Here is a 27,783-nt window from a genome sequence, read left to right as displayed (position 1 = left end):
TTATCTCTGGTTATCAACTAGTGTAAAGTATTTCAAATAAAAGAAACACTAATGCTGATTTGTTTTTTTTACACATCCTCCCAATATGAGCCATACTGGCGAGGAAAAATAACAATGTGTGCTTGTAAACAAAAGCAACAGCAATTTACAGCTAGATAGATTTACATGTTTTCAAAAATCTCAGTCGGTTTTACTCTACAGTATCTTCAAATGCACCAGAGAAAATAAGAGCAATGTTACCCATGAGGAGATGAGACGGTCTGATGTCTTTCTGTCAACCCCATCAACCTAAGAGCTTAAGTGAAGGCAAAAAAAAACAGGGATTTGCAAAGATATTTTTGTCTAATTTTTGGTTAAGGAATATTTCACCTAAAACTTAACTTTCCAGCATAATTTATTCACCCTCATGTTGTTTTTAAGACTGCTCTTCCCCGCATAAAAGCTCAATGACCAGGGGTAATCAAACTTCAAAAAGGGCAAAAATGCAAAATAAAAGTAGCTAAAATGAATTGTGCACTATATTCCAAGTTATCTAAAGACACAAGGTAGCTTTGCATAAGGAAAAGTAGTGATAAGGAGTAGTTTTATTGTCCTTTTTGAAGACTGAAAGCCACTTCCTAATGTGAGAATGCGGCTTTTATGTTCCACAGAAGACATTCATACGGGTTCGAATGACATAAGGGTGAAATGTTGACAGAACTTTAATTTTAGGGTGAATTATCCTTTTAAATTGACTAAAAAACAGTTCTCACAATTTTCTACCATCTGCTTTGCATCAGACTTATTTTATAAGCCCGTGTTCCAAAACCATTTAGAACCAAGTCTCATCTACAGAACTAACCCTTCACTCTTCAACTTACAGCACCCCTAAGTATATATAGCCACCTCTATAATAATTAGTAGCATCCCAACAGGGACATCTTATCAAAGCAACCATGTGGAAATGACATGACAAACAAAACAAAAGACAGATCAATCTCAGGATTGTTCTTTGCCATCAATTTCAAGCCTTGCTCTTTTTGAGTTTCCATTGCACTTACCATGTTGCACTCATGCCACCTATAGCTTTGTTAAGGATTTAGGTTAAAATCTTCACTAAAATGAGTACATAGCAGCAAGCAACTAAGAACAAAATACTGTGATCCATCGAGACTGTATCAGATGCAGCTCTGCTGGTAATCTACCAATGGGATGAGTGTTTTCTGTACATTATTCAGAGAAATGTTTTAAAACATGAATCTAGGTCTTATGCAACTATAAGAGCGTGATCCAAAACACCATTACGAAGCGAGACTGCCATCCTACCACTTTCTGAGAATCTGTGAAAGATGCTAGTGAATAACACCTAATCGAAGGAGGAAAATGCTGGGGTCACTAAGAGCGTTCTCCATCAATAGACAGAATCGTCTGAATAGCCATTCCCAATGATGCAGAAGGAACGCACTTACACCAATGATGATGTTGTCCCTTTTTTAGGATTCGAGACCTCTGAGTGTTTGCATGCTTCAAGTGTCTATTTCTTTAGCACACACGCAGAAGGTAGATGTCAGTGAAATTACAAGGGCAGATCTATAAACAATACATTGATAATCAAAGTCCTATACACAAGCTTTTACTGACACGACACACACAAAAGTACTGCAGCCCAAACATGAGGATGCATTCTAGTCTCCACCGTCACAAGAGCCTTGAGCATTTGACTCGGTTTCCTCTCCCAGCTCATTTTTGTCCTTTCCCTCAGTACTTTTATCCTCAGAAGGAGCTTTTATAGGGTCAGAAGGATCTTTGACCGGAGCTAAATCTACATCAGGTCTGCCATCTTCCATTCCGCCCTCTTGGCTCTTTTGTTCGAGTATCTGTTCGCCTTTAACCCCCTTCGATTCCACAACAACATTGCCACTTCCCTCCTCTGATCCTTCTTCCCTAACCTTCTTCCTCTTCCTCTTGGGGCTGCCCGTGCTGTCTGCTGCAGGCATAGCAGGCAGAGCCATTATACTGCCCGGTGGCAAGAACATATGTGGATACAACAGACTATGTGACATTCCCGGGATTAGAAAAGGGTTAAAGGTCAAATGGCTGCCGGTGCTTGTGATGCTACTACTACTGCTGCTGCTGCTAGTGGCTGCAGCTGTAGACACCGAAGCGTCTACCACTTTCTTCTCTTCCCCTCCTTGCTTTGCATCCTCCTTATTCCCGTTCTCCGTGCTCATCGGAGAGCTTGCGTTTTCACATTGAGGCATAGATTCCGAACTATCCGCCGGGCTGGATGTTGAGGTTACGGTTGCGGAGTTTGTCGAAGTCACGCTCGCTGAAGTGGAGGATGCGGTTGCAGTGGACGTCGTTGTGGACAGCGGTTGATTTATCATCCCACTCATGTGAGCGCTGTACATGGGCGGCTGCACAGCCATACCGTGGAGCATCATGGGCAGCATGCTGAGTCCATTCTTGGCATCTTCTCCTGACAGTACAGCAGTGGCGAAACCATGAGGAAAGCCCATGATTCCGGTTAGCGGGATTCCAGGGACATTGCGGAGATTGGGTAAGCTAACCTGATCCATGCTGCCAATGAGCCCACCGTTCATGAAGAGCGGACCCATGCCAGAGGTGAGCTCGGGGGCTTTGGGCATCTCACTGCGGGGTCGCCTGCCTCTTCTACGTGGACCGGGATCCCGACACACAGGGCCAGAGAGGATGCGTGTGAATTTGCCCTCCGGTAGAAAACCCTGGGATAGTGCCATACAGAAACTTAGTGTTGGTTTACAAGTAAAAGACTATATTACTAATGTATAGAATAAAAATTGCACATATATAAGATATAAAGTTCAAAGTAGTTTAATTCAAAATTAACTCTGAGTTAACTCTCATTAATTGCAGTAAAAAAGTGCATACATGTTATATATAATTGCAGAACTCATAAACTTGGGTTACATTACAATACAATGTATTTCAGTGAAACACTGACACTCAAGCAGTTAAGTTTTTTTTTTTTCTAATTTTTAATATGAAAAGAATACTATAGTAATATAATTAAAAGAAATCAGTGTCACCATACCTACCCTAATAATAAATGAATATACAATAGAATGTTATAAACTATAGTATAGATTATTATAGACATCCCTATAGGGGATTTCATGCAGATGACATGAACACAGAACCTGTGAAATTGTTGCAGTAAAAATGTATATTGTTCGTCATCTAGCAGATGTTTTTTGTTTAAGGCAAACTCAAGGACTTTGTAGTGCTTAAGCAAGATTGCGATTTCTTCCACTCGGAACCTATACATTTTAGGCGACCTTGTTGATTAGAATATGTTCAATTTACTACATATTCACAAGTGGCATCACTGGAACAACCTCTGCTCCGCTTCTTGCAGTTTCCAGTCTCTTTCTAGACAGAATACATATGACTCACCGAGTGCTTCACCACATCCGCCCAATCAGGAGCCACAGAGTATTCTGAGTTTGCATCGAGCCAACGGGAGAGCTCTTTAATCGCTGGAGCCATAGCGCCTCCAAGCTGCAACCAGAGGAATCGACACATTAAATTTAAATTAAATAAACAAATAAAGTTTTAGGAGTGTGTTTGCATGTTTTCTTACCCTGCGGCCTGTGTTTCTGTGCACTACGGGGACCCTCTCCTCCCCAGTTAGAGAGTTGATGTCAAGCTTGGATGGGTCTTTGCAGCGATGCCTTCTCTGTTTTGGACGCTCCAGGAAACTGTGCAATAAGTTTGCATTCTGAGACCAAGAAAGATGTACAATATAAATTAGGTTATAGTAATGCATTAAATATAAAATTTAATAATATAAAATATAAAAATAATATAAAATAAAATAATATAAAAATTATTTGTATCAAGGCTTATAATATATTATTAGCTGTATACAATAAACATTTACATTTAGGATCATTCAAATATCTTTCTAGATGGAAAAATAATGTTAACAACCTTGCAACTGTTTTTTTTTTTAAAGCTCTTTAACAGTACGCAAATCAACATGATGTTCTGTTGTAACTTACCGGGAAAGCAGAAAGCTCCATGTTGTAGTTGGGGTTTTGTCGGAGCCATTCCATTAGGCCTTTATTGGCCATTTCCCTGTCCATGCTCACATTCAGGGTCTCTGAGGCCGGAGGAGGAGCTGGAGAGGGTGCTGCAGGCGGAGTAGGAAGTGTAGTCAGGGGGGCTGGAGGGCCCTCTGACTGGGAGGACGTGGAGGACACAACAGGGTGGCTGATACTCTCTGACCCACTCTGTGGAGTATACAAAGATTAATACAACATTTGCCAGTTAAATTGATGCCATATCAGCATCAAAACCTATTTTGGCAAAATCCATGTTTGAAATAAAAACTTAAAAAAAAAAAATAATAAGCTTGTTTAAGCATCACAAGAGACTACCTACCAGTATATAAGACCTTTCATATTAATATTTAAAATATTGTCCTGGTAAATCTTATTAAAAACATCAAATTAATTTTAAAAAAGGTACCCCAAATAAAGGCAACATCAAAAAAGTACCCCATACCACTTCTGATGAGGACTTCTTTTATGGTGCTTTTTTTTTTTTTTTTTACTGCTTTGAGCTTGCCGGGATAAATCATCACTTTCAACTTTTTTTAATTTTTAAACTTTCTTTATACAGAAGAGTAGATTTGCCAAGCATCTCCTTTTATGTTTCACAAAACAAAGTACAATGCTAGAATCACATGGGGCCATTTTCATCTTTGGGTGTCCCACTATATCCACTACATTGACATGTGTTTCCACAAACCTGTTGTTCAGGCAAGTTCATGCTTAGTCCCTTTATAAAGCTGAGATCAGGAGTCTCTACATTTCTTCTTCGTCCTCTCCTCCGTCTCAACATTGAATCATCACGGCGAAGACTGCCATTGACAATTTGCCCTGTGACAGGGTGAATCAGGCCAGCCTGCAAAATGCCAGCCATATCCAATCCCAACGAGCCTTGTATGGAGCCTATCCCAGTTATTTTATGGGGTGCTGACTGGACAGTGTGGCTCATCTGACCAATTGACCCACTGTCTCCACCAACTGTTAGCTCTGTTGGTTTGGAGAGGTCAATAGCAGCGTCCTGCCAGCCATTAAGGAGGAGAGCGTTAGCACGATGAGGCACGCCAACCTGGATCTTTTCTCCAAGCTGGCTTGGTTTGGCAAGGACTTCTGCCTCGAATTCAAAACCACGTCTTGGACGTTTGAGCTCAGGGAGAAATGCTGGGGCCACTAGCCGCTCCTGTTGGGACAAGAGTTGTAAATTAAAAAAAAAAAAAGGATATCTCCATTTTTCTTTTAATTAAATCTAAAGAGTTTTGCAACCCATTTTGTAACAAATCAAAGGAGACAAATTCATATTAAGTAAGTAAATAGCAAGGTTTTATCAAAACTTTGATCAGTTTAACTGCATGAATGATATTCAATGCTGGGCTATAAACAAATGCAATCCTGATATTTATTAGATGTCTGATGATATTTAGAGTTGTAAAATGGATTAAAAACAATCCAATTGTTTTTTTTTGTTTTCCAAAGGAATCTCTTGTCTGATGATGTGATCTCACACCTACCTTTGGTAAGTGGGGTACTGTGTGTGTGAGGTTAAAGTTAAGGCTCTGAGATACAGGCATTCTGGTAGGCAGAAATCCTGCCCTCTGGTGGGCACTGCTGGGCACGCAGCTGTTAGCCAAAGAGGTGGGAGACTCATACTGTTGACTGGAGGAAGGCCACTTCCCCTTTAAGATAGTGTGGCAGATACCATCAATACGATTGATGATCACTCTGTCCTGTAGGGAGCAAAAGACAAAACAGAGCATGAAATGGGTCTAACTGCAGAAACAGGTGACTGATACATGTCTAGTGGTATGCTATGGGCTGACTCCAGCCTTATTTAATTTTCAGAGAAGACTTATGTCAATATCTTCTCAGTATAACCAATTGATGAAGAATGGTCACCAACATGACAATACCTTAGGCCACTCTGAGAACGAGAAGAGTGCTTTCTCTTGTAGAAGCTGAGCAATGGTTGGTTCCCTTATTTCATGGACACTGTCTGCCATCTCACACATGGGCAATGCAAAGTGTGGTCCATCAACATCTCCCAATAATGCTATAAAATAAACAATTATTACTCAAACCATGTTGGGAGAGAAAGAGACTAAACTGTTTTTTTTTTAATGATTTATTCCTTATGTTTTCCATTGGGTTTTTGAACATAGTGAGAAAATCATTTATCAGCATGTAATGTGTCTGAATAAGTTGAGCAGTACAGAAGTGATTCCATCCAGCAAATCTGACTAGTGTTTGTCAACAATTAGAAATAAACTGATGAAAAACTGTTGAATTATTTAATGCACAGTAAAGGTGGTAATGCGGCCCCAACATCAATAATTATCAATAATTCAACAGTCAGGAGTCAGGTATTCCACTTTTATCACTGTCTTTTCTATCTAAAATGTTTTCAGCCCTAAAACGGATGTGTACATACTTCTGGTATCAATAAAGTGAGCCTAAAACAGCCAAAATTTGTTTGCTGGTCTCCTAACGTGTTCAAGTTGATCCAGTTTGCTAGCTTTTGGACACTTAAGAGTTCAGACCTGGAGAACAGCTGTCTAACAAGCTAAACACCAACTTGGCCAGGCTAGGACACCAGCTAGACTAGCTTACACCAGCTAAGTCTACTAAGTTGCTTTCTCCAACAGGGTAAACAGCCCAAACTGTCATTACTAGTTTTGCAAAGAATTAAATGAAATATTAAGAACCTCAATAGACCTGGAGCTACTACATATGACTAACAGAATCAGAAACAAAACATAAAAAGTAGAAAGCTAATGTTTACAGCCACAATACCTGGTGCCTTTGCACCTTCATCTTTTATCTTGTCCTTTACTTCCAAAACCTCAGTCTGCTCAAGGTGAGGGGTCTGCGTAGTGCTATCTGGCTCAGGCTTCACATCTGACACCACTTGATCCACGAGAAACTCTTGTTTTGGGACTGCGTCAAGGCCCGGGGATACAGAGGTGTCAGGTAAGGTAGTTGGAGATGATGGGAGTGAAGGCGGCATTGGGTAATCTGTTGAAAGAGTGGTGTTAGTTAGATTGCACTCTTCTATTGCCTCTGGTGGTTCTTTGCAGGTTTCTTCCACCAACTGCTGTTCCACTGTGTCTTGCTGAAACCCTTCACAAGGTTCCTGCAGGGTCTCGTCACAAGTTAAATCATAAGACTCCTCTAAAGGCACTTTTTCTGGCTCTGTTAGAGGCTTTTCATAAGGTTCTTCCAAAACCACTTCACAAGGATCTTTCAAATCTCCATTGGAATCGGAGACCCTTGGAGACTCTATTGAAGGCATGTTGTCGATCTCATCTTGAGTATCCTTTGTCTTTTGACTGTCTGGAGAAAGGTCTTCTTTCTCAAAATGAAACCCTACGCTTTCAGCTCCTTCTTCTGGACTGGGAACACCAAATGTGATGTTGGAATCACTAAGCTTGTCCTCCTGCTCCTCACTAATGGGATCCGTCTGGTCAAGACTCACATCCGGGAGTCCAAGAGGTGGTGGTGGAACATATTCTGGAAGACTGGCTGACAGATCTGTCGGATCCACAGAAGTCTCTCCAACATTAAGGTCTTTGAACAACATGAAGCTCGGTGCCAGTGGTTCGACAGGGTTGCTTTGAGAGTCCGAACTAGGCATGCTCAAACAGTCGGTGAGCGTTTCATCACCCTCCCGTCCATCTTCTGGTTGAGGAGCATCAAGAAAGCTTGGTTCCAAAGTTGGCGCTCCCAAGATGGGATCAGTCTCATTGAACATGTCAGAAGTTTCAGCATGGTCTGAGCTTTCCCAAGGAGTTTGAAGTTCATCTAGTTCCACAGAAGGAGCCATTAAGCCAGTCTCCTCTGAGGACCCTTGTTCTCCCACCAGAACATCGCTGCGAAGTTTCCCAGCTATGGAGTCCACAATGTCTCCTTGAGACCCATTTAACTCCCCTTGCACACCATACGAATTTAGCATATTCTGCCCACCGGTTGCAGAATTGAACGGGAATCCATTGAAGGCCTCTTTACCAGATTTGCCATGTAGTGTGTCTGATGTCAAGCCTTCATGTTGTAATGACCCCAACTCCAGAGAATCCTCCAGTGGAGGACAATCCAAAAATCCTTCCCTATTTCCTGTACCTATCCCTAGGGAACTTCCAGACTCTGATGCCACCACTTCTGTGGGCTGGTGATGCCCATGAGTATGGATGAGTTGTGTTGGTGTGTGGTGTGAAGGTGTGGGGTGATACTCTGGAGGTTGTGGTGACTGACAATGCCCAAGGTTGGCATCATACAAGCAGCAATGGTGGTGGGGCAAGCCTGGGACTGAATATCTGTGGTTTTCTTTATGAACATAGTTCCGGTGGGCCTCCAGGAAGGATAATTGGGGGTCATTGAGGATGTAGAAATCAGTTCGACTCAATCCATTTTTAGCAACCCCAATGAGCAGATCACGGTCATGTTTGCCACACTCCCACCAGACAGGCAAATACAAGCTAGGACGACAAAGCTGAAGTCGTGCCCCCAGGAGCGGGTGACGCAATACTTGCTCACGGACCTTTCTCAAAAGCTCAATACGATATAATGTTCGGGCAGCTCTCTCTTCTGTAATGGGCTCCACAAACAGTGAAGGATCCACGTTACCTACATGAGACAAAAAGTTGTGTTTACATTATTACAGATTTAGCTTCTATTAATCTTCCCATCAAACTATTAACTATCTTTATTACCTTCATCTTTTCTGGGCGGCAGTCTACATGCAGTTCGACACATTGAAACAAAGCTTTGGAAATATCTCTCTAAGCTTTCATCCGTCTTCCTCTCCAATCGAGCAAGGGCACGGAACTGGTTCCAGTCAAAAGTCTTCTTTTCTGGGTCATACACTACTCCAAACGAGGACACTGTGCGATAGAAGTCAGCCTGCTCTCGACGTGTCCACCTGTGTCAGAGGAGATATGTAAAAAAAAAAAGCAATTTCAATCAAAAACTTAATTAAATGATTTTCAGCACATATTATTAATATCTAAGCCAATTCAGAATCAAAATACTATTCTTCCAATGTTCATCATGACCTGCAGCGTCTCAATGTTTTTCCGGTCCTCAAGGATTTTATGCTAGCCAATTATTCTATTTAGGTTTTAGCTATTGCTTTTATCTTTTTTTAATCATGCGGTTCTACTTTTATTTTAATTTTTTTTCACTTTGTTGATGTTCCTCATCCTCTTAACACTTAGTGTTTATTATGATGAGAATACTACAATTTGACCCAAAGGAGCTGGTTTCCAGTTGTATATATATATATATATATATATATATATATATATATATATATATATATATATATATATATATATATATATATATATATATATATATATAAAATTAAAGTCTTTAATTTCATTTTGAGATAATAACTAGACAATAAAACCACTGTCACACCACATACCTTCGTTGCCACTCTAAAAAGAGTGGGTCAGGCTCAGTAGTGCAGTGTCTAAACTCTCCTATTTGCCAGGCCACAGGTGCAATTCCCTCATGTAAGAGAAAGTCATGACGAAGCGGCTCACGTCGTGTATAACGCTGATAGGCAGTAATGAGGCGCCGCAGACGTGCTGTAAGAGCCGTGCCTGCCGGCCACTGTATCCGTCCCTGCTCCATCACTTCTGCAACAAGGTCTCCTGCGAGAGATCCTATAAAGCCCCCTTCAAAAGAAATTATACTTTAGACTCAACATAAAGTAAGTTCATAGTACAGGTTGGTCCTCTTGTGTCTCATTTATACGGACACCAAAGCAATAGCGAGCAATATGACAACTTTCAAACTGATTTTTTTCACTGCGTACTAAAGTTCAAGTTTAGAGAACTCTAACCTGTGAATTTTTGGTATATCATGAACATCTCTTATCAGTATTTATAAACAATTAAATATTCTATTTCAACAGTACTGGTAAATAAGTAAAGAGACAAGGAAGGTTTCAATACCCGTAACTGCACTTTCATTTTTCCCCGTTTCCTCTGACATGGGTTCCTCCTTTGTATAAACAAAAAAAAAAAAAAAAAAAAAACCTTTACTTACACGAACAGTTATGTACAGAGCATTTGGTTAAAATGCTCAGCAAAATTCTTTTGACGTCACACTTCCTTGACTTCCTATTATTACCTTGATCTCTACTTTCTCTTCTAATTCTTCAGCCTTAATATCATTCTCCTCTTTGATTTCATCACTCTTGCTGATACTAAAAAAGAAGAAATGTGTTTATGGGAGTAACAGCCAAGCAGTGCAACTGTTATATCTCTGCTGCTCTAAGCATATTACCTATCAGGTGCATCTGAAGCAGTTTCTGCTCCACTTTGTTCTACCGTCAATGCAGTGACATCAGGCATACCCACTCGCTCCAGGAAACACAAAGCAGGGTCTGCACGCATGGCGTTATACCGCTCATATCCTGCATGGGACACAAACAGAAGTTAATGCACATGATGAAAAGTAAAAGGAAGTCAATATGAACTATATGAAGATTCGCGAAATGCATTAAAATGCATCACATCTCTGCTAAAAAGTAAAAAATTACTTATGTGTTTGTGTCTGCATGGATTTCCATTGCGTAATCACAAGAATTGCATCATGAAACTGGGTGGGACGGTTGCACCCATACTTCTGTGATTATGTCTCACCATGTTTGTGAACTCCAACAAGCAGCGATTTATCTGCTTCAGCATCCCACCATATAGTAGGTATCTCAATATAGTCAATATCAGGGAGGGTTACCTCCAGTTTACTGTAGAAAACACAGAAATCCTTACATATTAAGCCATTCTACAATGACAACAGTTTTATACAGAATTCATGGAGTATGCGTGAGGTTAAGATAATTTGTGGGCCATGTAGTACCTGGATGGGATCCCTTCAAGAGCCTGGTCAGCAGCCTCCCCCAGCACTTCGACCTTCAAATAGTACAGCATCCGCACCCTCAGTAGAACCCTGTTTATTACATGATACATGATGACCACACATTTAAAACCCTGTAATTATGATGAGCACATGTATCAATTGCAATATGTCTGATCTCATAATATTGTAATGAATTAACAAATATTGTTTTATGACAGGTAGGATGTTTGAACATTTTCATTTTGCACCCTGATTAAAGTACTTACTATTTATGTAGTATGATCAGAGTGCAAAATGTATTTTTGCTACACTCTTACTTGTTGCAGTGTTGTTTGAGGTGTTTCTTGTAGCTGTCGTCCTGAAGCACAACCTCTGGGTTACAGTGGACCAGCCAATCTGCATTCTTCAGCTCAGGGGGACTCAACTGGTTCTTCAGCTTCTTTCCTTTACGACCCCGTGGGACAGGAGCAGACAGACCTGGACGGGTGAACACACAAGTTTTACACAATGTTTTGAAATCAATTTCAGCACAGATATTTTTGTTTATCCAAGCAGTGAAAGCTGAAAATACTGTTGTAACTTTTTTAAAAAGAAAAAAATATATATATATTTTCTTAGGTATATACGTACATTAAATAACATCAACTAAACAAAATATTTTCTGGTTAACAAAACATTAATCACTTACATTTAAATTGATAAACTGAAACTAATTTAAACTGATTATCAATTTAATTATTATTTGAATTGGTGGCAAACAAATTCATTACACTGAATTAAATGTTTCCATTTGTAACAAAAATCCTTTAAAACTCTTTGGAGACCTGCACAAGCACGGTGCAATATTAAAGGAGCATTGCGTAGGTTCTGAAATTTCTAACCGTTACTGACAACAGTGGTCGTTAGAGGAACTGCAGCCAGTCTCATGCTCGTTCATCAGTGCGCACGCTGTTTTTTTTTTTTTTACTTACGAGGAGTGTCCGTGGGTGTCTGAATTGTGCTGGAGACTGGTCGCTTCTTTCCATCCGCAGAGTCCATTTGAAAACACTATTGCCGCTGCTTACTAATGGCTGGCGTGCCGTACGGTTGTAAGCCCAAGTAGACGAGAACGCGCATGACGTCACATTTTGTGAATTTTCGTGCCAATTCGGGCCCAACTCCTCCACACACAATTGAGCCTACAGGCTGATAGAGGCAACCGTAGTGGACAGTCGAGGTGTCCTTCTTTTCATGTACAAATGAAAACTCTATCTTAAAGATTTTTTTTTTTTTTAAGTAAACACCTCCACGTAGCTCCTTTAATGTTAAAGATTAATGGATTTATTTACTGTTTTATTTAAAAGAGAAAAGTTCCTGAATTAAACTCGTCTCAAAAGAATGAATGAATGAACTGATAAAAAACAAATAACTGAGGATGTGAACAGTCATTAATAACCTGAGTGGTTTTGTAGTGCTTGATTGTGTCCGTCTTCGGTGGGTGTGATCAGATCCCAGATGAAGCTCTTAATTTTATCGTCTCCCTTATAATGGCGAACACAGTAGACCAGAAGAGCCCTGCACAGCACCTCCATGTCTCTCTCCATCAGGTGCCATTTAAAACGCCCATGATTGAGAATATCCTTCCAGCGACCCCACCTGTACACGAAGCAAACATTCCACTGGTCTGAGATGTATAACCTGCATGTGGCCTAATTTATGGCTCCAAAATTCAGACCATCTGCTTGATTTGCAAATGTAATGGCAGAGAATGGTCTTCAATTATTTTATTTAGTTTTTGTAACCTTTTTTGGAAAGAGTCACTTCATTAACAGCCTTCTGTAGGCAACAGAAGGTGACCCAGAATGAATGAGTGGGCAGCTGAAAGCAAATTAAGCACTGACCCAAAAATGAGAAGGTTTTTCTCCACTCTGAAGCACTCTGCTCGGAGGTAGCGTCTGTTGCGATCACTGAGACGTCTTGTGCGACAGGGTCGTTCCTCTGAGTCACTATCCAGCTCAGAGAACTCCATGAGTTCGTCGTCCTCAAACGAATTATAGTGACGCGTCTGCTTCCGTACGCGAGGGGTGTCGATCACCAGACTCTCCTGGCAGAGACAAACACATGAGTCAGAAAGTGTTGCAGTCTCAATATTTTACTCCTTAAATGTCATCAATATGCAAACAGTCTAGAATGCGCCCATTAAAAATCACACATTAAAGCAACCCATCTGTTTTGACTCTGCTGATATTCAAATGACCCCTATTCTCTCTGTAGTCTATGAGTTGATTCTCCTGCATTACACCATCTGAGTCATGGTGAGCTCATATATGCAAAGCTTTGCCTTTTAAACCATCACGATTATTACCTTTTCTGCCTTTGAGTCAATTTCCAGTTCAGCAATTTTGGCCCACTTCTGCCAGAAGTTTGGATCATCCAAAGAAATGTCTGTACGGTTCCCTGAAGACACAAAGCTAGCCTGGAATTGGACAAAATAAAGGATTATGAGCACTTTATCAAAATACAGATCACACGTTAAGGCCTGTGTTTTACTTATACAAGCAATGCTTATTCATCTTGTTCAATCACATGACTTTTCCACTCATCCGCCATATTTATGACCTACAGTGGTGAATAACAACATGAACAGACGTACTATAAGAAAAACAACATCGGCAATCGGATTTGATCCATACCAGGTCTCAGAAAACATTTGAACAATCTCAAGTTACCACAAAGGGTTGGTGTCGGTCATTTGTTTAAATCATACATTTATTCAGCAAGGATGCATTATACATTTATCACAGGTGATAATTAAAGATTTTACATTTTCTGTTTCAAATTTTTTTTGCATTAAATAATCTTGGGGGGAAAAAAAGCTTACACTACAATTACATTACATTTATTCATTTAGCTGACGCTTTTATCCAAAGCGACTTACAATTGCTATATATGTCAGAGGTCGCACGCCTCTGGAGCAACTAGGGGTTAAGTGTCTTGCTCAGGGACACATTGGTGTCTCACAGTGGATTCAAACCCGGGTCTCTCACACCAAAGGCATGTGTCTTACCCACTGCGCCAACACCACCCTATTTTTATATATATATATATATATAAAGCACAACTGTTTTCAACATTGCATATTAGAATGATTTCTGAAGGATCGTGTGACACTGAAGACTGGAGCAATGATGCTGAAAATTCAGCTTTTCATACCAGGAATAAATGATAAAATATAATAATAAATTTAAAAATATATTCAAACAGATAACTGTGTTTTTGATAAGAATATTTCACAATATTACAGTTTTTACTGTTCTGTTGATCAATACATGCCGTCTAGGAAAGCATCAGAGACAACTTTCAAAAAATCTTATAGAGCCCAAACATTAATGATAGTGTATATCGATATGTGTACCTTGGCAAAAGTCGATCCCTTCCCCTCAGACTGGATTGTGATGGTCTGTGTGCGTCTCTGCAGGATCTGATCAATATCCTCCTCACAAAATTTAGAGCCCTCATCTTCCTCATCCATAAGAGCACCGTACGCACCCTTCCTGAGAAGATCTTCCACCTCCATCTTAGACAGCTGCTGAACCTGAAAGAGGACGGCACAGAAATAAGACAACACTGCCAATATATATTAAACATATATAATATATATCAATCCTTCAAATACTTAACTTATGCAGTTGAGTAAACCGAGTTTGTATTTTTGGGCCAACAAGTAGTATGCAATAACCTTTGGCGGATACATTTTCTCAATTCATCACTGGAAGAAAAAGTTAAAAGTTGTGGATCCCTCACCCCATTGAGACTGCCCTTGCGGTTGATGTCCTGCAGAACAGCCTTGTCCAATCCTAGTTTCAAACTGGCCTTGTCAAACATCTCCCTCTCATAAGAGTTTCGTGTAATAAGGCGATATACTTTTACTGCTTTGCTCTGACCGATCCGGTGGCAGCGAGCTTGAGCCTGTGGAATTCAAAGCATATTCATAACAAAAGTTTTTTTTGATACTTGGTATGGAAATGTCTAAAGAGAGAGAGTGTCACTTATACTCTACATAAAAGATGCAATTTGTTCACCTGCAAGTCGTTCTGTGGGTTCCAGTCTGAGTCGAATATGATACACGTGTCGGCGGCTGTGAGGTTGATGCCCAGACCTCCTGCTCGTGTACAGAGGAGGAACACGAAGCGGTCAGAGTCCACTTTACTAAAACGATCGATGGCAGCCTGCCGGAGATTCCCTCGAACTCTCCCATCAATACGTTCATACGTATACCTACATGTATTATACAAATTTCAGATAAGACATTTCCTTTTTGCTTCTTCATTATTTATTCATGGAAATTACCATCTTCACTCTTTCTCCACCATAGTTCTCATATGTGGTTTACTGTTTTAGCCATGCATATTTTGATAAATATACACAAAAGTTTGGAGTTGGGCAGATTTAGTTTTTTTTTATGATTTTTGAAAAAATAATTATGGTCACCAAAGATGCATTTATGTGATCAACAATACAGTAAAATAAATATATATTTATATATATAAATATACATATATATATATATATATGTGTGTGTGTGTGTGTGTATGTGTGTGTGTGTGTGTAATTGCAATTTAAAATAATTGTTTTCTATTTTAATATATTTTAAAATGTAATTTATTCCAGTGATCCCAGTGCTGAATTTTCAGCATCATTGCTCCAGCTCATTTTTATATGCTGATTTTGCTGCTCAATAAAAATATTTATCTTCTTTTCAGTGGTGTAAAAAAGTTGTACTCAACATTTTTGTGTCAATGGTTACTTTATCAATATTTTTTGATAAACTTCATTTGAAATAAAAAATCTTTTCTAACAGTATAATGTCTTTGTTGTCACTTTTGATCAATTTATTGCATCCTTGGTGTTTCTTCAAAAAACTCTTAGTGAACCCAAAACTTTTTTTTTATGTTCTAATAATCAGACACAGGGTTCCTACACATTTTGATGAATTGTAAAGTGAAGTAAACCAGGTTTTGATTTCATGTTGACGTGGAGTCTATTTCCTCATTCACTTACAGTCTCCAAAACATCAACAATTTTTTTTTCTTTTTTATAGAAGTATGCCTAATGGCACTGTATAATAAGCAGCTGTCTCACCTCCTCTGAATGAGGTAGTCCTCCAGTATATCCAGGCACCGGACCATCTGGGAAAACACCAGCACTTTATGTCCTCCGGCCAGCAGTTTGGGCAGCAACTTGTCAATAAGCACTAGTTTACCAGCAGCCTGGATCATTGCCTGCAGCTGAAAATCTGCAGCCTCAGAACTGTAGGTTTTCTTGAAGCTCTCAAGGATCTTTTCTTCAGCACCTGACAGAAGGAAGAAGAGTGACTACATCAGCGCTACAAATTAGAGGTGTGGCTACTGAGATGTAGAGAACTGCAAACAAGATATTTCATATTCACACTCGATCTGAACACCAGATGTCACCTGTAATGAGGTACGGGTGATTGCAGCACTTGCGAAGCTCCATCATCGTGTTGATGAGGTTGGGCATGTTGTGCTGGTTTGCTCCTTTGGCAAGGAAGGCAAAGTTTTTCTCTAGAATGGCACGGTAGTATTTCTTCTGAATATTAGTGAGCTCCACCTCAATGATCGTCTCCTGTTTAGGGGCCAAATTCTTCTCCACGTCATCCTTCAGTCTCCTCAACATCATGGGCTTCAGAATGGCTTGCAGTTTCTTTACCTGTGGGTATGTTGATGTTTATGAGGTTAAAACTGGGCACATAATCATTCAACAATAATCAGGCCATATTGTCTAATATAAAGTCATAAAACCTAGAAATAAATTAGAATTGTATACTTTTATATCTTCCCAAAATGAAAGTTTTTTTTAAAGGGATTTGGTTTAATGTCTAAAATGAAGTCCGAGATGAACACAAGCTCAAGACATTTTCAAGTAAAGGTGTGCAGATGTTTATCCAGCGCATAACAAGCTTCCTATCAAGGCATTCAAGGTTTAGCTCTCACCTGCTCTTCTGTCTTCAGGTCTCCAAACTCCTCTAGAAAAGTGGTTTCGGAAGGGAACTGTGAGGGTTCGAGAAAGTTAAGCAGGCTGAAGAGTTCCTCAACAGAGTTCTGCAAAGGAGTTCCTGTCAGAAGGACTTTATGTTCCTTACGAGAGAAGACACACAGAAACATTAAGTTCAGTCGACTGATTCACAAAAATGTATTTACATTTTAGGATATCTATACCAAGTCTCTCTGGATGAAGATGGAGATACAACACTGGGAAACATTGAGCTGGACTTTGCTCCAGCATGAGGACACATTTCTATACTCTGGACCAAAAAAGTATTCGGACACTGTCTTGTGTAAGTCTTGCATAAAATAAATGCATTAGACACACGATATTAAAATATGTGGCATTTATGTACAAATTTAAATATAGTGAAAACACACAATTTATACACTTTCTGGATGTCATTCACTACTGCAAAGTGGCTTAAGTGTCCAAATACTTTTTCAACCCCTGTATATCAAATACACCTAATCAGCTGTGAGAGATGATCTTCTTGAATAAAACAGCACTGCGTCAAATGTAGCTCAGTTTGCACACACTGGCCATAGCTGCAGTAATATGTAAAGTGAGAGATGAGATTACTCATTCTGTGTCCAGAGAGGATGTGTGCATGTTAATGCAGTGAAGCAGAACTCCGCAGATAAATGAGACGTGTGCATAAGAGATATCACTGTAGTATAGATCACAGATGGCTACACTTCTCCTTTTCTGCATTTAGATCTGAACTCTTTGAATCATTTGTAGAGCAGATGATATTATAAATGACACATGACACACACATCAAATGACAAAAACGTCTGTGTATGTTTCATGGTACATCAATGAACATAAAAAAAGAATTACCAGGTTCATGAGTTTGAGTCCCTCCAGCAGTTTACAGTTGCGGTTTTTTAGGCGATGGGCCTCGTCGATCACCACACAGCGCCAGTTGATCTTCTTCAGCTCTGGACAGTCGGCCATTATCATTTCAAATGTAGTGATGATGCCATGAAACTTAAACTGACCAGACACAATGTTTCCCTGAAGGAGCAAGAGAAAGACCCATTGTATACACAGTACTAACAAATATAATGTGCCTACAACACCTTCTCCTTCTGGTAAAATAGCTGTGCAGAGTAAGGTTAGGCATTAACCGGGGTTTGGGTAAAAAATTATATGAAAGCCCTAGATATGTATTTTGTGGGGGTAAAAAGCAACACACATTGAATTCTTGTGTTTGTTACACTACTGTTTTACTAGTTACGGGTTTGTAAAACTTTTCAAAGTTTCTGAAGATTAATTTAGTCTATTGCGGTGATGGCAAAGCTGAATTTTTAATCTTCAGGAATCATTCTAATATACTGATTTGGTGGTCAACAACCATTATTATTATTATTATTAAACATTATAATGAATGTGTGTATATATGTGTGTGTGTGTATATATATGTATATGTGTGTGTGTATATATATATATATATATATATATATATATATATATATATATATATATATATATATATACACATATATATATATATATACACACACACACACATATATATATATATATATATAAACACACTCAAATTATAATTTCAGGATTCTCTGATGAACACAAGTGTAAAAGCATTTACATTTTTGAAATAGAAATTTGTAACATTATAAACATCTTCATTTTTGATCAATTTAACGCATCCTTGCTGAATAAAGGTATGAATTTCTTAAAAACGAATTATATACTATTCTAAGTCTACATTGTGATGTGTAGTGACTAGGTTTTTGATAAAAACTGCCAACACATCTTGAATAACAAAAAGAAATAGATATCAATAAAGGTATATAAAAAAAGTGCACGTTTTGTTTTGGTTATGTTGGTTAATGTAACTATAGTGTGCTTCTGTTCATCTCACTACTGACAGCTCAAAATGAATCACTCTGTTTGCCCCACCTGTTCATCTCGGTGGTACATCTCATACTGCAGGATCATCTGTCGACTGATTTGGCTGCCGTGATAGACGATGACGTTCATTTCAGTCCATGTGCGGAACTCTCTCTCCCAGTTGGTGATGGTGGAGAGCGGGGCGATGATGAGAAAAGGTCCCCTTAGACCCATGAGGAAAATCTCATAGAGGAACGTGATGGACTGGATGGTCTTCCCAAGTCCCATTTCATCAGCCAGAATACAGTTTTTCCTACATCAAGAGGAACAGGTGATTATTAATCATGTCAGATTGCAGTTTTTGGTATCTTTTTGTTGATCATGATCAACACCCCTATTTTTATAGAGTTACTGGGCTTTTAATTAGTTTAAATGTATGTAAATAAGGTTATTATTAATTGCATTTGATTTCAGCTAGAGCTGTAAATTATTTTATTGTCATCATCATTATTATTATTAAATTAATTACATGCTGAAAAATTAATCAAATTATATATTGATTAATATTATTATTCTTGTTATGTTTAAAATGTTGAGATTTATATAAATATTATAATATGTGCAGACAAATATCTTACAAAAGACAATTCATTACATTGTGTCAGACAAAATCATTGAATAGTGTGAATAGTTTAAACAATCATAATCATTTTGGTTATAAAATCACACTAAAGAAACATGTTGAAATTAACAGTCCTTTCATCAAATCAAATGCAACAAACAGAGAAAGTCCAAGTATTTCTTATTTTACTGATCAGTTTAAATAATAAAAAAAGACATTTCGTCACTGTAATAATTATTATTAGCCTCATTTTAATCTTAAGTAGTGACATCATACCTAAAAATAAGACCATGATGTTTAGGGACTTTACCACTGCTGATATTAAAAGTTTTTTTCACCTGTTGTACCAGTTGAAAAGGAGCCAATTCATTCCCTCTAACTGGTATTCTCGCAGCTGGTTCCCATTCCTGTAATCTCTGGACTTCTCCAGTTTTTGCCACTGTTCGGGGAGAGGCCTTTCCTGTATTAAGATAAGAGATAAGTCTGAGATACATGCTTAGAAGCAACGCAAAATGAAAATGTTTTGGACCGTATGATAAAACCTGCAGCTGAACCATGCAATCATTTGCATTCGAGGACTTACCACATGCTTGATTTCTGGAATTTGCTTTAGGTCTTCAAACTCTCTGATTTTCACAGGGTCAACATCTTCTTGAAGCTCCCAAGTGCTCTCCTCATATGACAAAGAGCACCATTTCACCAGGTAGTGTGTGACTTCCTGTTAACATGCAAACAAACCAAACATCAAAAGACTGGCACCGAAAGTATTTATGACAGCTTCCTTTTTTTAAAGACTGTTTGAAGAGCACCTCACCTCTCCAGTTTCTGTATCTGTGGTGATAGCGATCTCTAAAACCCGATCAACCTCAATATAATCTGGATTAAACAGGTCTTCATCCGGCTGAGGAGAAGCACATCATCTCAGCCAGATTTAATCAAATAATACACTTGTAGAAAGTCAATGAGGTACTTGAAACATAAACCTAAAATTCTTGAATTTTCCACATGCATCTTAGCTTTTACATCCTAGTATATCTGGTGCATATCCAGGTTACAACTTTAAATGTACCACAAACAAATTGCAGCATGTTTTGGCAGACGCACCTCTGTGAAAATGTGCTTCATTTGCGCCTGCTTGTTTCTGAAGCGCTTGATTTTTTGGCTAATGCGTGGGTCCTTCTCCAGTTCCTCCAAGGTCGCCCATTTACAGTGCAGATAGGAGCTGGCAACGAGAAAAGCCTTTCATAGCTGACAATGTGCGATAACAACACTGTGTGCTTTACCTTTCAACCAGAATGCGTGTGTTTGATTTAAAATAGTTTTTAGATTTAATAATAGTATTTTACAATATGTCTTTGTTTCTCCATCTATACTAAACTTGTCAAGAACATGTCTAAGTCACATTTTAACTCAAAATAAATCATTAATTATATAGTGCAAAAAGAAAATGAAGCCTTTTATGATTCTTAGCATTAATTTTATGTTTGGAGGTATTATTGAAAATGTAGCACATAAGCCCCTCACTACTGTAATGCAAACAGAAAAATTATATATTTAAATTCTAAATATAATATAAGTATATATACATTACAATTTTTTTTAGGTTAAATGTAACTTTAAAGATTTCTATTTGTAATTTCCAGAATTAATTCAGAAAAGGATCTTGCTGTAAATCACACCATTGCCGATTCAGCAAATTACTTCTCGAGGCAGGGTGTATTACCACTCTAGCAGATGGATAATTTAATGCATAAATGATTTGAAGTAATGCATTACACAATAATTGTGAGTTATGTGTTTGCTCTGACAGTTTTGATAATCTGAGTGATTGAGTTTGAGAGCACAAAATGGTAACAGCAGTTTGAGTCGCATGAGTACACTTACAAATTTCTGTACTTGACGTAAAACTCCTCCATCTCTTCTGGTGGTTCGTCAAGGGATGTCTACATGAAAATGATTTCATTTTAGAGATATTCCCTGCATCCCAGTTTACAGAGCGCTATATGCTACAGTACTGCATTCAGGATTCTGGTCTTTTTTTATCATGGTGTAAATCAAGAATTTAATCAAATATTCAAGGTTTAAGAATCAATAATTGAACACCACATATTGAGCGACCACTATTCTAAATACTGAATCAAATACACACTCATGAGGAAATTTCATGGCCATATAAGAAATATTGTTGCTTCATTTTATATAACTTGCAAAATGTTCATGGACCTGAATGCAAGCAAGAAATCCATCATTTATAAGTATAACATGTAATCTGACAACATTACCTCTTTCTTGACCGTTCGCACTGCCAGTATTTTCTCAATGATATTAGCCTCGTCTTCAGGGGGTTCCTGGGAAGAAAGAAGGTGGGCATTATTCCAGTGTGTTTGCTCCGCCCCTCCAGAAGTAGGGCAGGTCTGCGGTGTGGCATGATGGCAGATGTTGCCACGGTTACCTCAGCCTGCCAGGCGAGGGTAGAGGAAGACATGGCGGCAATCCGGCCCGAGCCCAACACAGCGATGGTCTCCCCGTCATCATCCACGACCTTGAAATCAAGATCTTCGTTATACTTCCGCCGCTTCACTTGACGCCCTGATCGCCTCTTCTGCACAGAGAAAGAAAGAAATATAGTTACACATTACATTAAAATGATTAACAATCACCAAAAAATTGTACATTTATAAATAAATTAATGGCAACAAAAATATCCATTATTCATCAATGGAATTATGGGGAAAATGTGTTTATGAAAATAATGCAAAAATAGAGAGAGAAAGAAAATTATTTAAACTCATTTAGTTTGTATAAATCTTTATGTACATCCAAAGATTACAGATATATCTTTGCCAGATCTGTAAGTGATTTTAAAGTCACACTAATTTACACATTTATTTATTTTTAATAATTTTTATCCATTTGTTTATGCACACACTTTTTAAAACAATGAGAATATTTACATTATTTCCTTCTGATTTCCAACAGACACAGTGAATTAAAATTATTAAAATTCTGGCATTCATACATATATAAATACTGTATACAGACACACACAAACACACACACATTTTATATTATTTTAAATGCTGCAATAAATGTCTCACTTTGAGAGTTTTTAACAATTTTAAATAAATTAAACACTAATTGAGTGCAAAGTTAAACTAAACGTTAAAACAGCAGGACAAAGACATTAAAATTAAATGTACAATATCATCCAAAAAACAACAGCGGTTGATAACTGATAGGAAAGCTATATTGTGCATCCCTTGTTTTTGTAGTAATTGTTAACATGCCACTGTTATCTTGAATAAAACCAGGGAAATACTTTGAGGAATGTTCAGAACTTTGAACCTGAACTCTCAACATGCAATTTTAGGATTTGGTATTTGTGTAAATACAGATCATTATTCTTCTACTCAGGAGAAACCCATATTTCAGATGTGGATGTTTCCGGAAAACTCACAGTGTTATCCATAGGGTCGATGCTTTCCTCGCCGGTGGCGAGCGTGCTGAGAGAGGTTGTGTCATCACTCTCCACCATCTCAAGTACAGCATCACTTTTCCTCTTTCCCTTCTTCTTCTTCTCCGGGGGCATGGCACCCTGCTCTCTACATAACACAGGAACAAAACGCTCTTAAAATTCATCTTACCTCCAGTTTTGCTCAGGTTGACCAATCTTAGCGCAAACCACCCAAGGACTTGTTTGAATGACAAGTATCTAGCCATATAATGGTAGAAAACAGCGACATCTGCTATGCAGACATTTACTGGTTTATAAGTGGACAAGTAGGATGACAGTTTTGCTCGAGTGCAGCATTTGAATAAAATTGCGTTTCAATGCTTTACTTTTGGAAAAACAAGTGGTGAGAGGGAACCACAATGTGGTTAAGGAAGTTTAAAAAGGAAATGTATCCAATCACAAAAGATGATTGGCATAAACTCTTGTGTTCATAAGGCCATATTTTAGTGTCATCATAGTGGCATTGGATTGTTTAATACAACCCTGAAGAAAATTACATATTTGAGTACATTTTGAATGCCTCTGTAAAATGTATCTTTACTTCTCCAAGTACATTAGAAAAAATAGCCAAAAAAGGTCAAAGAGCCCTTTGCATGGTTGCAGGTTTCTTTTTTGACCTTGGTTTTAAATTGGAAACCGGTAAGTACCTACATTCACCTTGTAACGCCCACAATCCCTGTATCACATTTCAACCAATCAAGGCATGAAAAGTTCTGTGATTTAGCTTAGCAAGCAAGAACAGTGCAGATATAATATATGCAAAATTGTCACATGCAAAGGATGCAATTTACTGAAATTAGACTTGTTTTTTTTTTTTTGTCAGGTGACAGTTGTTAGTCAACACCTAAATTGATTGTTGCTCTCTTTGAGACATCTTTTAGTAGATGAGGCACCATGGGTGCTAAATATGCCCACCATTATGGTCTTGCTATAAAGCACATATTCAGTAGTACTCCACTGTTAGGCCAAAATACTGAGTGAATTTTTTTTTTAAAGAAATTTTTTCTGCAAAAACACAATGAATGGATCAAACTTCACAGTGAATGCTGTTTTTAAAACTTCATGTTCATCAAATAAAGCATGGCTCCCAAACTGTTTTCAACACTGACAATAATCTGAATGGTTTCTTAAGCAGCAAATCAGCATATTAGAATGACTTCTGAAGATCATGTGACACTGAACAATGGAAAATGTAGCTCTGCATCACATGTATAATTTACATTTTAAAATATATTAAAATAGAAAACAGCTACTTTTAATTGTAACAATAATTCACAATATTAAACTAAACTTCTGTATTTTTTATCAAATAAATGCTGCCTTGGTAAGCATCTTTCAAAAACACTAAAAAACACTTTTAACAGTAATATTTGTACATTTATAGGAATATTGCACCCAAAAAAGACAACTCTGTCATTTTCTTTTACTCACTTTGGCTTCCTCCCTCTTTTGGAGGGCTGATGTGTTGCAGTGTTCTTGGCCTGTGTTTTCACTTTTACATCTTGACCTTTCTTGACTTTTTTGACCTCTTTTTGGGCTTTTGGCTCCCTCTTTTTATGATCCTTTTGTTCCTTCGCCACCTTTGCCTTTCTCGCAAGAAGCTCCTTCCCTTCCTTTTGCTCCCTTCTCTTTGGTTTAGCGTTGCTCTCTTCATCTTTGTGCCACTCTGACTCTTTCTTGTCTTTTTTCCTTCGTTTCTTCTTCACCCTTGTCCCGCCCCCTCCATCGTCCTCCTCGCTGTTGATTGATAAGGGGCGGAGACTGTGACTGCTGGCCACAGGCCCTGCCTCCCGTAACCCAGAGTGCTTTGTGTGAGCCATGCAGTGATTGGGCGGCCCTCCAATGATTCGTAACTGTTCTTTGCCCAAGTGGCCGATGGGAAATGTAGTTTGTGCGTTTTGGTCAGAGGCATTCGAGGCAGCAACGGATGGAGTGTGTTTAAGTACATGGGTGGCAGACATCTGGAAAAACAAGAGTTGGATTAAAATTAATTTATTTTTTTAAACATTATTTGTGTTGTTTAAAACTGACAAATCTGACTAGTTAAGACTGTTCATCCAGTCTTTCAATTAATAGTTAAACTAACCAAAAATCACTGGAAAACCAATCAACTTTATAAAACAGATATTCACATTATAAACTAAGTAGATTAGCTAATATAGCTCAGATTTGACGAGTCAAAACCATCATGGGTTTCCAGTTTGCTGTGTATCAAAAAAAAATAGTTTTGGGCACTTTCATTCAGGCTTTGTCTGGTTTAACCCTTTATGATGTTATAATAAAAAAAAAATAAAAATTCAATCCCTGTTCAATCTCTTGATCTGAAACCCTATTTGCATGTGCCCAATTATAAATCTAAAAATCTCTTCACCCTAGTGAAACCATGAGATGCCCAGGCAATGAGACATTACAGGGCAGATTAAAACAAAAAGGTTCTCCTCCTTCTAAAGGAAAACACATGGATGAAGTAAACTGAATTTACTCCTGTATGCGAGATTTGTGTTTCTGGTACAAATTTAGCTTTGTACCTCTTATTCCGCAATGCACGTTTATTTTTAACTGCGCCTAGCATTGCAGTACACATGTGGAACAGCACGCGCATGTGCAGGCAGACACACACACATACACACACACACACACATACATACACGCGCACCCCAACAGAGCATGCGACTGCAAGCAGGTATGGAGATAATGTCAATGAATCACATGCTTTCCAAAGCAAGCGGGGCTGGAATCAGGGCCGTCGTCATGACAACAGGCTCGGGACCAAGCTGTGGGAAGGAGGAACGTAAACACGCAGTCTCCGTGGTAACCCTTTCCTTTCTGAGCATCAACCTCATTGTTCTTGAAGGTAATACTAGTGATATCAGCATGGGTAAAAACTATACTTTTTGTACTTAACTTCACTGTATAAAGACAAATAGAGTAAAGAACAACTTCCTGCTAATGCCCTTTTCACTTTTACCCTTATGTTGTCCTTTTTCGAATGCTCTCCCTATGCATCACACACTTATGTATGCAAACCCATACGTACAAGTGCATGGAACCGTGCATACATTCTCTCACATAAGTGTGCGCAAACACTGCAGACTATTCCCGTGACGTGCTGCAGTATGCATGCTTGCCAGGCAAATCTGCCAACCGCAAGTGCACACACGTACACACTTTGCAATCAAATTCCCTATGAATCAATACCAACTCCCAACTCCCAAACGCGACAGCTGCAGTTCAGTCAATGCCAGCTCTAAACCCGAACACACCTTGCTCAAACGTGCATTATAAAACATTCACACACATCACTCCCACTAACATGCATCAACCTCTTCATCAAATGCACAGCAGCGGTCACGCTAACTGCAATAACATAAATCATAAAAACAGAGAAATTAACTGTTTTGGTCCTTTAACTGCTCTGTGCGACTGTAAGCCTCCCTAAATAAAGTCCATATTCTTTTGCTCATGGTTTCAGACAAAAACTTAAAACAAACTGCATACTTAGATGGTCACAGGCAGATGCGTAGGACACCGTCTATTCAATGAAAATGAAAATACTTGTTCAAAACACCTAGACAGAGAAGAACATAAGGCAGGGATCTCAAGAAAAGTTGGACTATTTTTAACCTGACATGTCACCTACAACATGTGGTGCTCATGACAGGATGCTCAGAAAAACAGCAAAAGACACAACACAATGGCCATGGATGTGCATCTTTAAAAACATTTAAAAGATGATTACAGTGTAAAGCAAAGTAGAATCATGGCACACTTACTTACAAAAAAAAAAAAAACAAGGTAAAATGAGGGCAAAAAAAGATCCTAAGGAGGCAATAACATGAGAAGTGATAAAAATACAAAGTTTCAAACATTATCTAGATGTTTACTGGCTAGAATAGGGAGGGAAATAATCAACAGTGAAACCACTGAGATAAAGTGGTAACACCAAGAGGGTTCAGGTGCAACCTGAAATGCTTTTAAACAAAATAAAAAGGAGTTCACATGTATGATGGACACTTAACTGATTTTCATTAACTATCTGCTCCAACTCATCCATTATAAATACATTTACTTATTTACACTACCGTGTACAAAAGTTTGGGGTTTGTAAGATTTTATGTTCTTGAAAGAAGTCTCAAATGCTCACAAAGGCTGCATTTTCTTGATCAAACATATATTACTGTGTAATATTACTACAACTCAAAATAAGTATTTTCTATTTTAATTTTTAAAAATGTAATTTATTCCTGTAATGCAATGCTACATTTTCAGCACCATTACTCCAGGTTTCAGTGTCACATGATCCTTCAGAAATCATTGTAATATGCTGATTTGCTGTTCAAGAAACATGTATTATTATCAATGTTGAAAAGAGCTGTGATAAATATTTTAAGGGAAACCATTATAGGATTTTTTTCTTCAAAAAGAAATCTAACTGACCCCAAACTCTGAATGGTAGTGCACATACATTAATCCAATAGTTTTACTATAATAATTTAATAAAAAATAAAATAAAAATTCATAATTTGTAATTTTGTATCAGTACAGATGCCCTTAGGTCAAAAGCTCAGGAAAAACATGAATTAATCCAATGGTAGTGTCCACTGTATATTTTGAGTGCATATCATATTTCATGTTTACCTAAATTCAAACAGTGACTGGAACAGTGGTCGTTTTTCTTCAAGATTAATGACAACAACAGTCAGACTCAATTGTAAAGCCTCCTTTGACTTGTTAATCACTTTATAAACCTGCAGTGATTTCAAATTGGTCAAAATCAAGTCACAGTTTAATCTGGTGTGAATCCCTGACGG

At 38.3% G+C, this 27,783-nt stretch overlaps 1 protein-coding gene across 4 annotated transcripts in view; it reads right to left on the bottom strand.

Annotated features, from left to right (window-relative positions):
* Positions 1-329: 329 nt before the first annotated feature.
* LOC132160793 (chromodomain-helicase-DNA-binding protein 6-like) overlaps positions 330-27,783 on the bottom strand; it is a 34,233-nt gene continuing 6,779 nt past the window's right edge. For 2 of the 4 annotated variants that reach the window (XM_059570481.1, XM_059570482.1), the window contains exons 3-38: positions 24,404-24,933; positions 22,916-23,060; positions 21,911-22,060; positions 21,741-21,806; positions 21,343-21,401; positions 20,563-20,680; positions 20,273-20,359; positions 20,042-20,176; positions 19,797-19,918; positions 18,906-19,149; positions 17,820-17,996; positions 16,925-17,068; positions 16,385-16,640; positions 16,053-16,263; positions 14,993-15,188; positions 14,715-14,879; positions 14,326-14,505; positions 13,276-13,386; positions 12,812-13,014; positions 12,367-12,566; positions 11,249-11,408; positions 10,932-11,021; positions 10,715-10,818; positions 10,356-10,485; positions 10,200-10,275; positions 10,022-10,070; positions 9,487-9,742; positions 8,771-8,979; positions 6,858-8,684; positions 5,978-6,117; positions 5,579-5,794; positions 4,774-5,250; positions 4,023-4,253; positions 3,602-3,739; positions 3,415-3,519; positions 330-2,723 (exon numbers count right to left, since the gene is read on the bottom strand). In XM_059570481.1, coding sequence (XP_059426464.1) covers positions 1,665-2,723; positions 3,415-3,519; positions 3,602-3,739; positions 4,023-4,253; positions 4,774-5,250; positions 5,579-5,794; positions 5,978-6,117; positions 6,858-8,684; positions 8,771-8,979; positions 9,487-9,742; positions 10,022-10,070; positions 10,200-10,275; positions 10,356-10,485; positions 10,715-10,818; positions 10,932-11,021; positions 11,249-11,408; positions 12,367-12,566; positions 12,812-13,014; positions 13,276-13,386; positions 14,326-14,505; positions 14,715-14,879; positions 14,993-15,188; positions 16,053-16,263; positions 16,385-16,640; positions 16,925-17,068; positions 17,820-17,996; positions 18,906-19,149; positions 19,797-19,918; positions 20,042-20,176; positions 20,273-20,359; positions 20,563-20,680; positions 21,343-21,401; positions 21,741-21,806; positions 21,911-22,060; positions 22,916-23,060; positions 24,404-24,933 — 8,766 coding nt within the window. In that variant the 3' untranslated portion in view covers positions 330-1,664. The remainder of the gene's footprint in view (positions 2,724-3,414; positions 3,520-3,601; positions 3,740-4,022; positions 4,254-4,773; positions 5,251-5,578; positions 5,795-5,977; positions 6,118-6,857; positions 8,685-8,770; positions 8,980-9,486; positions 9,743-10,021; positions 10,071-10,199; positions 10,276-10,355; positions 10,486-10,714; positions 10,819-10,931; positions 11,022-11,248; positions 11,409-12,366; positions 12,567-12,811; positions 13,015-13,275; positions 13,387-14,325; positions 14,506-14,714; positions 14,880-14,992; positions 15,189-16,052; positions 16,264-16,384; positions 16,641-16,924; positions 17,069-17,819; positions 17,997-18,905; positions 19,150-19,796; positions 19,919-20,041; positions 20,177-20,272; positions 20,360-20,562; positions 20,681-21,342; positions 21,402-21,740; positions 21,807-21,910; positions 22,061-22,915; positions 23,061-24,403; positions 24,934-27,783) is intronic. The other 2 variants (XM_059570484.1, XM_059570483.1) reach the window with 2 other exon arrangements.

This window comes from Carassius carassius, chromosome 17 (genome assembly GCF_963082965.1).
Source record: "Carassius carassius chromosome 17, fCarCar2.1, whole genome shotgun sequence".
In the NCBI taxonomy this organism is placed as follows: domain Eukaryota; kingdom Metazoa; phylum Chordata; class Actinopteri; order Cypriniformes; family Cyprinidae; genus Carassius; species Carassius carassius.
The sequence above is the reverse complement of the archived record's forward strand: the minus strand, read 5'-3'. Positions and strand labels throughout refer to the sequence as shown.